This window comes from Lolium perenne, chromosome 4 (assembly GCF_019359855.2).
Source record: "Lolium perenne isolate Kyuss_39 chromosome 4, Kyuss_2.0, whole genome shotgun sequence".
NCBI lineage: Eukaryota > Viridiplantae > Streptophyta > Magnoliopsida > Poales > Poaceae > Lolium > Lolium perenne.
Window position 1 is genome coordinate 302978638 of NC_067247.2, and position 9434 is coordinate 302988071.

General features: G+C 41.1%; 1 protein-coding gene across 3 annotated transcripts; it reads left to right on the forward strand.

Annotated features, from left to right (window-relative positions):
• The first annotated feature begins 5592 nt into the window (after positions 1 to 5592).
• Positions 5593 to 8074, forward strand: LOC127295974 (uncharacterized). Of its 3 annotated transcripts, none has more exons than XM_051326002.2 (3): positions 5820 to 6350; positions 7187 to 7293; positions 7684 to 8074. In XM_051326002.2, exons 1-3 carry the CDS (start codon positions 6165 to 6167, stop codon positions 7724 to 7726), a joined length of 336 nt encoding a protein of 111 aa, XP_051181962.1. In that variant the 5' UTR covers positions 5820 to 6164; the 3' UTR covers positions 7727 to 8074. The 3 variants fall into 3 exon arrangements, 2 of the variants coding, with proteins under 2 accessions (XP_051181962.1, XP_051181961.1); XM_051326001.2 differs by having other exon boundaries at positions 5822 to 6350; positions 7675 to 8074; XR_007848196.1 differs by having other exon boundaries at positions 5593 to 6350; positions 7165 to 8074.
• The last annotated feature ends 1360 nt before the right edge of the window (positions 8075 to 9434 follow it).

Here is a 9434-nt window from a genome sequence, read left to right on the forward strand (position 1 = left end):
CAGCAAAGAAATCTGTTTCTATGCAGTAATCCAAATATAGTATGAACTTTACTATCAACGACTTTACTTGGTACAACAAAACACTAAACTAAGATAAGGAGAGGTTGCTACAGTAGTAAACAACTTCCAAGACACAAAATAAAAACCAAGTACTGTAGTAAAAAAACATGGGTTGTCTCCCATAAGCGCTTTTCTTTAACGCCTTTCAGTTAGGCGCAGAAAGTGTGTATCAAGTATTATCAAGAGATGGTGCATCGTTATCACAAACTCACCCATCTGTGGTGGTACTAAGGGCTTTGTCAATTTTAGGCCTATAATAATATTTTTTTGGTTTAGGCACTTTAGAGACATACATAAACTTTTGCTCTTTACCCACATAAGCTTTCTCCTTATATTTAAGAGAAGAAAATGTTGAACCCAAGGTTCCCATAGCTTTTTCAAGTTTTTCAATCCTATTGATTTGATCATCATGGACAACACAAGTTCCTGGGACACTAATTCTTTCATCAATTCCTCCTAAGGATTTGTCGAGTTCATCAGTTTTATCAAGTAACATTTCCAATTTAGTTTCAATACTTGGAATTTTTTTCTCTATGGTTTCCAATTTTTTCATAACATCTTCAAGAGAGATTTCAGTTTTAACTTCATCAACAGGGGGTATTCCAAATAGACTCTCAATAATGCAGCTAGCTTCTAATGCAGGAGTACTTAGGAAGTTACCTTTCGCGAGACTATCAAGAACATACCTATTCCAGCTAGAGACACCAACATAAAAATTTCTGAGTAAAATAGTGGTGGAGTGTTTCTTAGTGCACCTATTATGGGCATTACTAATTCTATACCAAGCATCTCTTAAACATTCTCCCCCTCGTTTCTTAAACGTACGAACTTCAAATTCAGGATTACTCATTTTAGCAACAATAAATAAAGCAAACTAGATAAAGTAAATGCAAGTAACTAATTTTTTGTGTTTTTGATATAGCAAACAAGATAGCAAATAAAGTAAAACTAGCAACTAATTTTTTTGTATTTTGATTTAGTGCAGCAAACAAAATAGTAAATAAAACTAAGCAAGACAAAAACAAAGTAAAGAGATTGGGATGTGGAGACTCCCCTTGCAGCGTGTCTTGATCTCCCCGGCAACGGCGCCAGAAAAAGTGCCGGCAAGTTTTCCCTCAGTATGAAACCAAGGTTTATCGAACCAGTAGGAGCCAAGAAGCACGTTGAAGGTTGATGGCGGCGAGATGTAGTGCGGCGCAACACCAGGGATTCCAGCGCCAACGTGGAACCTGCACAACACAAACCAAGTACTTTGCCCCAACGAAACAGCGAGGTTGTCAATCTCACCGGCTTGCTGTAACAAAAGATTAGATGTATAGTGTGGATGATGATTGTTTGCAGAAAACAGTAGAACAAGTATTGCAGTAGATTGTATTTCAGTATAGAGAATTGGACCGGGGTCCACAGTTCACTAGAGGTGTCTCTCCCATAAGATAAACAACATGTTGGGTGAACAAATTACAGTTGGGCAATTGACAAATAAAGAGGGCATGACCATGCTCATACATATTATGATGAGTATTGTGAGATTTAATTGGGCATTACGACAAAGTACATAGACCGCTATCTGATACGTCCAATTTGCATCACTATTTTATATCATAATTTGCTGTTATTCATTGATATATTTCATATTGGGACACAATACTTATGTTATTTCATCTATTTTGCATGTTTCATCATTATTGGAGGATCAAGCACCGGAGCCAGGATTCTGCTGGAAAAAGCACCGTCAGAACGCAATATTTCGGAAGATCAACTGTGGAAGGAAATTATACCAAAAATCCTATTTCTCAAGATGACGAAGGAAGCCAGAAGGAGGAGCTGAGAAGGCCCAAGGTGGGGCCAGACCACAGGCCGGCGCGGCCCATGGCCTGGCCGCGCCACCATGTGGTGTGGGGGCCCCACAGCCCCTTTTGCCTCCTTTTCTTCGCGAAACCCTTCGTCCCAGAAACCTAAGCCACAGAGGGTACCTCGCGAAGAGTTACAGCCGCCTCTACGGGGTGGAGAACACCAGAGAGAAAAGAGCTCTCCGGCGGGCAGGAATCCGCCGGGGAAATTCCCTCCCGGAGGGGGAAATCGACGCCATCGTCACCGTCATCGAGCTGGACATCATCTCCATCACCATCATCATCATCTTCACCATCATCACCGCCGTCTCCACCGCTAGACATCGTCACCACCGTTGCAATTTGGGTTTGATCTTGATTGTTTGATAGGGGAAACTCTCCCGGTATCGATCTCTACTTGTTGTTGATGCTATTGAGTGAAACCATTGAACCAAGTTTATGTTCAGATTGTTATTCATCATCATATCACCTCTGATCATGTTCCATATGATGTCTCGTGAGTAGTTCTTTTAGTTCTTGAGGACATGGGTGAAGTCTAAATGTTAGTAGTGAACTATGGTTGAGTAATATTCAATGGTATGATATTTAAGTTGTGGTGTTATTCTTCTAGTGGTGTCATGTGAACGTCGACTACATGACACTTCACCATTTATGGGCCTAGGGGAATGCATCTTGTACTCGTTTGCCAATTGCGGGGTTGCCGGAGTGACAGAAACCTAAACCCCCGTTGGTATATCGATGCTGGAGGGATAGCAGGATCTCAGAGTTTAAGGCTGTGGTTAGATTTATTCTTAATTACTTTCTTGTAGTTGCGGATGCTTGCAAGGGGTATAATCACAAGTATGTATTAGTCCTAGGAAGGGCGGTACATTAGCATAGGTTCACCCACACAACACTTATCATAACAATGAAGATTATTTAGCCGTATGTAGCGAAAGCACTAGACTAAAATCCCGTGTGTCCTCGAGAACGTTTGGTCATTATAAGTAAACAAACCGGCTTGTCCTTTGTGCTAAAAAGGATTGGGCCACTCGCTGCAATTGTTACTCTCGCACTTTACTTACTCGTACTTTATTCAACTGTTACATCAAAACCCCCTGAATACTTGTCTGTGAGCATTTACAGTGAATCCTTCATCGAAACCGCTTGCCAACACCTTCTCGCTCCTCGTTGGGATCAACATTCTTACTTATCGAAAATACTACGATACACCCCTATACTTGTGGGTCATCAAGACTATTTTAAGCGCTCGTTGTCGGGAGTGAAGCGCTATTGGTATTGCTATGGATGAAGTGAGGAAGAAACTATTCTCTATATCATTTGTCTGGTAAGGCGGCGCATTGGTATAAATTCTTGGATAATGGGGATTCTCTTGAATGGAATGATATTGTGCCCCGGTTTTATTCTAAGTTCTATCCTCCAAGTGAAATTCACAAGGATCGAAATCGCATATATAATTTTTGGCCTCATGATGGAGAGAGTATTGCCCAAGCTTGGGGGAGATTGAAGTCTTTAATGCTCAAATGCCCCATTCATGAGCTTCCTGGTAATGTTATTATTGATAATTTCTATGCAAGACTTTCTTTTCAAGACAAGACCTTGCTTTGGATACTTCTTGTTGGATCATTTACACGCAACAAAGAAGAGTTTAAAAGGGACCTTCTTGATCGGATCCAAGAAAATACGAAGGTTGGGAGAACTACAAGGATAGAGAATCGGGTATAATTTATGATTATAAATGCATTGAAGCTTTTATGGATCTTGATAAATTTCGTAATATGAGTGCTACATATGGTCTTGATTCTCAAGTTGCTGCAAATCTTTATAAAGCTTTTGCCTCTCATTATGAATTGCCAAAGAAGAATTTTGATAAGTATCATGAACCGTATAAAGATAAAATTGATTCATCTATTAATAAATGCGTTGTAGTTGAAACCGCTGATCATGTTATTCCTGAAGCTTATATTGAAAAAACTCCTTTCCCTGCTAAAATGAAGGAGTACTCTGTTATAAATAGTGCGGTTCATAAAAGTGAAAAGAAACCTGTAGAACCTGAAGAACAAATAAAAGTTGAACCTGCTGTTGCAATAGTTAAAGATCTTGTGACTGAAAATGTGGAGGATGGTCATATTATTTTTTGTGAAGATGCTTCTAATATTGTTTCACATCCTAATAAACCCAAACAAGTTAGTGTTCCTATGCTATCTGTTAGAATTGGTGATCATTGCTATTATGGATTATGTGATATTGGTGCAAGTGTTAGTGCTATTCCTTATGAGCTTTACACGGAGATTATGCACGAAATTGATTCTTGTGAACTTGAAGATATTGATGTGGTTATTCAGCTGGCTAATAGAGAAACTATTTCTCCAATTGGTATTGTTCGAGATGTGGAAGTTTTATGTGGTAAGATTAAATATCCTGCTGACTTTTTGGTACTTGGTTCTGCTGCTAGTGATTATTGTCCTATTATTTTTGGTAGACCTTTTCTAAATACTTGTGGAGCTAGTATAGATTGCAAGAAAGAGAAAATTTTGACTAAATTTGCTGGTGAATCTTATGAGTTTAACTTCTCTAAATTTACCAAAACTCCTTATAAAGCTGATTTGTCTAATAATGATTTTAAAATGGAACAGTGTGCATCTATTGTTCTTGTTCCTAATAATCCTTTGCAGCAACATTTGGAGGATAGCGAGAGTGAAGTTTTTAGGAAAGAAAGAGATGAGCTTGAGGAAATTTTTCTCCGCCAACCTATTCTCAAGCATGATTTACCGGTGGAAGATTTGGGTACAACACCGCCACCAAAGGAAGATCCTGTTTTTGAATTAAAGCCTTTGCCTGATAATCTTAAATATGCTCATATTGATGATAAGAAAATATATCTTGTTATTATTAGTTCTAAGCTTTCAGAGATTGAAGAAGAAAGGTTATTGGAAATATTGAAGAAACACCGAGGAGCTATTGGCTATACTCTTGATGATTTGAAAGGGATTTCTCCTTCTATTTGCCAACATGCTATTAATATGGAAGATGATGCAAAGCCTGTTGTTGAACATCAGCATCGTCTAATTCCGAAGATGAAGGAAGTGGTAAGGAATGAGGTATTAAGACTTCTTGAAGCTGGTATTATATATCCTATTGCTGATAGTAGATGGGTTAGTCCTGTGCATTGCGTTCCCAAGAAAGGAGGAATGACTGTTGTGCCTAATGATAATGATGAGCTCATCCCTCAAAGAGTAGTTGTAGGGTATAGAATGTGCATTGATTTTCGAAAAGTTAATAAAGTTACTAAGAAAGATCATTACCCTTTACCATTTATTGATAAAATGCTAGAAAGATTGTCTAAAAATACTCATTTTTGCTTTCTTGATGGTTATTCTGGGTTTTAACAAATTGCTGTTAAAACTAAAGATCAAGAGAAAACCACTTTTACTTGTCCCTATGGAACTTATGCTTATAGACGCATGCCTTTTGGTTTATGTAATGCTCCTGCTACTTTTCAAAGATGCATGTCTGCTATTTTTCATGGTTTTTGCGAGAGTATTGTAGAGGTATTCATGGATGATTTTTCCGTCTATGGGAATTCTTTTGATCGGAAGAAGCCTGGTGACCGGGTGTATACGTGAGCACGCGGTAGATACCACAGGATGTGCATTGAGATTCGGTTATGCGGAATGGTTGATGTCCACTTGATTGTGTCTTATCGTTTGTTTGTCCTGTGCTGCAGGGCCCGCCTCACAATTATTGGAAGCGCCTATCGTTACCGAATCTTTGGCGGGCTTTTTTTCGTGCCTGATTGCTTGGCGCCAAGTCGGGAAAAAGTCCGGCTAGCACTGAAGCAGTTAGCGCCAAAGTACTGAAAATTCCATGTAAAACAGCCCCGCTCCGATTCACCCGTGACTACGTGTTCGTATTTCGTAAGCATTTATACTGCCGTCGCCGTCCTCTTCCTCACATCTCCCCATCACCGGCCTCTTCCAAGCCGCTCCCCACCACAAACTTTCTCTCCTCCTCCTCTTGATCCCCACACACCTCGAGTGCGCCTGAAATATAGAGATCAAAGGTGGCAAATTTCTGCGCCGGCGACGAGCTTCTGGGCGACGGAGGCGCTGGATCGGCGAGCACCGGCGCTGGATCGGCGAGAACCGGCGCTGGATCTGCGTCCCCCGCCCGGAAAACGGCACATCGTTCCCCGTCACGCTCATCCCGGGCGACGACATCGGACCCCTCATCCCCGGAGCCGTGCAGCAGGTCATGGAGCTCGCGCCTCTACTTCAAGACCTGGTCACGGGAGACGTGCATCAGGTCATGGAGCTCCACCTCTGGTCTGCCTCAAGGGTGAGGAGGAACAGCGAGATCCGCATGGTGCAAGTGCGCCAGATGCGCCGCGAGGTCGCGCAGCTGCTCGACGGCAACCAGAACAAGACGACGCGAATCAGGGTAATCTCCATGCCCCCCAATCATCCGGCATGTCCATTTCATCCCCATACGCCTTCAGCTTGTGATTGTAGCACAGTTCATCCGATTGGTGATGCTATTGTGTAAATGGGTCGCAGCTGCAACTGAATTTATTGGAAAACCATTACAGCATCCGCTTTCTGCTAGATGAACTGAGTGCAGCTCTGCAATAGGATGTCCTTTGTTCCAAGAATCAGTGTTTCAATTCTTGTTTAGGTTTAGATGGCCTACATATCAGTGTTGTGTTGCCATTTTCGAAAAAACATATCAGTGTTGTATCTTCCAACAATCAGTCTGTGTGATGTCCAATTCTTTCCCTAATTTTGTACCCGATCTCTTCTTCTTTCATTGGTTTCTGTTTGAACTTTGTTATTCATTTGGTAGCGAAAGCTGAAACTGATTTCAGTCTGATGCATAAAGGTATAATTGCTTTTTTATTGAATACTCAATTTTACAATTAGTGTTTCAATTATGTGTCCTTGTCACTGTTTTTGCATTAAGCATTAGCTTGTTTTTAATGGACTAATTGAAGACATGAAAGTATCAAACTGTATTGGGGAGTACCACTATATGATTCATCCATATTCAGTTTAGACATCCATTAGCATGGCCTGAATAAACCTCTCGTCTTTGATCTGTGATATATGCATGGGAATTGTTGTTTATTTACTCATGTCTAGATTTTCCAAGATTTATTATTCAAACTTGTTGACCCTTGTGTATAATTATTCATGTTATTGGGGACTATGAACCTTCATCAACTTCCCGATTTTGATACTGTGCTTTAAACTGAAAGTAACTCACGACGGCTCCTACAGCACCGGAGTAGCGGGAGGACGCCGCTTGCGCATGGGAGCACCGGGACGCCATCAACTTCAAGTTCTTATCAGAGCAGCACGATGACCACCACCACTACCGCGACCAGGTTTCTGTTATTTGCTGATGGAAAATTGTTCCCTTATGTCTTGGCCTAGTTCTGGTTATAGGGAATGAAATTGTTAATGTAATCAAAACTCTCCATTCCATATATGCGCCTAGTACTGCTTCAATTATTTGAATGACAGCTCCAAGCGAGCCATGTGTGTTCTTTAACTTATATCCAACCTGCTAGTGGTGTATCTGTTAATATTTCTCACATATGAAGTGGAAATTTTAGTACTTATGTGAAAGATTAATTCGCTCTCACATCTGAACTAGAAATTTCTTTTACGTTTGTCTGTCCTGACTTGACTGCACTGAACTGAACTTGAAAATCTGCTGCTATTTGCTCTGTCAAAATCTGCTGGCTATTTGCTGCTATTTGCAGGTGCTTCAGGGGGATCAGGGCCAGGTGTTGCTGGGGGGTGGAAGTGGAGTAGTTGGGCGGAGGAGAAGCAGCCGGAGGTGGAGTAGATGCCGAGATCGGGAGCATCCGGGCGAGCAGTTGAACATCGAGGCAGAGCCGGCTCTTGGATGAGCAGCTGCTGGTCGCTGGGCGAAGGGGAAGTAGATCCCACGTGATCTGGCGGAGGATAGGGATGATTGTGCAGTGTGTGCAAGAGTACATCTTGTGACTGCTAACTTGATGGACACGGGGTTCGTCAGACATCGATCTGTTGTACTCTTCAGGTTGACCGGCTGCAACGAAAAAAAAAATCGCAGTAGCTGGATGGGACAGATACCGCGCATATGGACAAAATAAGTGTTATACTGTTTATCTTCTCCAACGTTCTTGCGCACCAAAGGTTTTGCGCTGCTCATGTAGCTCACATGTCCGTCTAGGTTGTAGAATGGTAGTATATGTTATGTTCTGGGTGAAATCATGCATGAATCCAACCGATTTTATGCATGCAATTTGCATCTGCTATAACGTCCGGTGCTATCTAGACACGGATCGTGCTGTGCTGAAAGACACTAAGGATAAGTTAAGTGTGCCGTTGACTACGTTCTTGACGACCGAACTTATCGCCAAAGTAAGCAGTTTTCAATGTCCGCTCTTTGCAACGGTGATTCAAGGCTCCAATACCTGCTATCACCCCGGAGCAACCACGTTAATTTATGGTGGTGAAAGATTGCATGTTTGGAATTGTTAGCTGCCTGCAATGGCGAGTAATGGCTGCACTATGGTTAGGATAGTGAAAGAAGAAAAAAAAAAGTCTGAAGGAAGTGCGACACACCAGAATTTAAATTCGAAATGTAGGGTCCAATCCGGTGGGTCCCGTCATTTGAATTCAAAATAGTGGGGCCTTAAGTGTTTTGGGTCCCACAAATTTGAATTCCGAAGTGTAGGGTCCATTGGATTTTTTTTTAACCTGGCCCACTTTTTTGAATTCAAATAAGTGGGTCCTACGCGTTTTGGGAGGGATGTTAGGGCTGATGGACTTTGTTTAGCCAACAATGGTTCTAACAGGGAATCATTAGGTGTGCCACGTGTCAAGCAACGGACGCGTGCTCACGTATACACCCGGTCACAGAATCCACTCTCTTCTTTTGATAGTTGCTTGCGAAACCTTGATAAAGTTTTGCAGAGATGTGAAGAAACTAACCTTGTTCTTAATTGGGAGAAATGCCACTTTATGGTTAATGAAGGAATTGTATTGGGACATAAAATTTCTGAGAGAGGTATTGAAGTTGATAGAGCTAAAGTTGAAGCAATTGAGAAGATGCCCTATCCTAGGGATGTTAAAGGTATTCGTAGTGTTCTTGGTCATGCTGGGTTTTATAGGAGATTTATTAAAGATTTCTCCAAGATTTCAAAGCCTCTTACTAATCTTCTTCAAAAAGATGTACCTTTTGTTTTTGATGATGATTGTAAGGAAGCTTTTGAAACTCTAAAGAAAGCCTTAACAACTGCTCCTATAGTTGAACCTCTGATTGGAACTTACCATTTGAAATTATGTGTGATGCTAGTGATTTTCTTGTCAGTATTGTTCTTGGACAGCGAGTAGATAAAAAAACTGAATGTTATTCATTATGCTAGTAAAACTCTTGATGCTGCTCAAATAAATTATGCTACAACTGAAAAAGAATTATTAGTTGTAGTCTTTGCTTGTGATAAATTTAGATCTTATATTGTTGATTCAAAAG

What these genes read in the sequence shown, in the direction of transcription:
- LOC127295974 (XM_051326001.2), top strand. Translation starts at nt 6,165, where the DNA reads ATGGAGCTCGCGCCTCTACTTCAAGACCTGGTCACGGGAGACGTGCAT. An exon ending in ACAAGACGACGCGAATCAGG is followed by an intron (nt 6,351 to 7,186) that starts GTAATCTCCATG and finishes CGGCTCCTACAG; the next exon opens with CACCGGAGTAGCGGGAGGAC. An exon ending in ACCACCACTACCGCGACCAG is followed by an intron (nt 7,294 to 7,674) that starts GTTTCTGTTATT and finishes TGCTATTTGCAG; the next exon opens with GTGCTTCAGGGGGATCAGGG.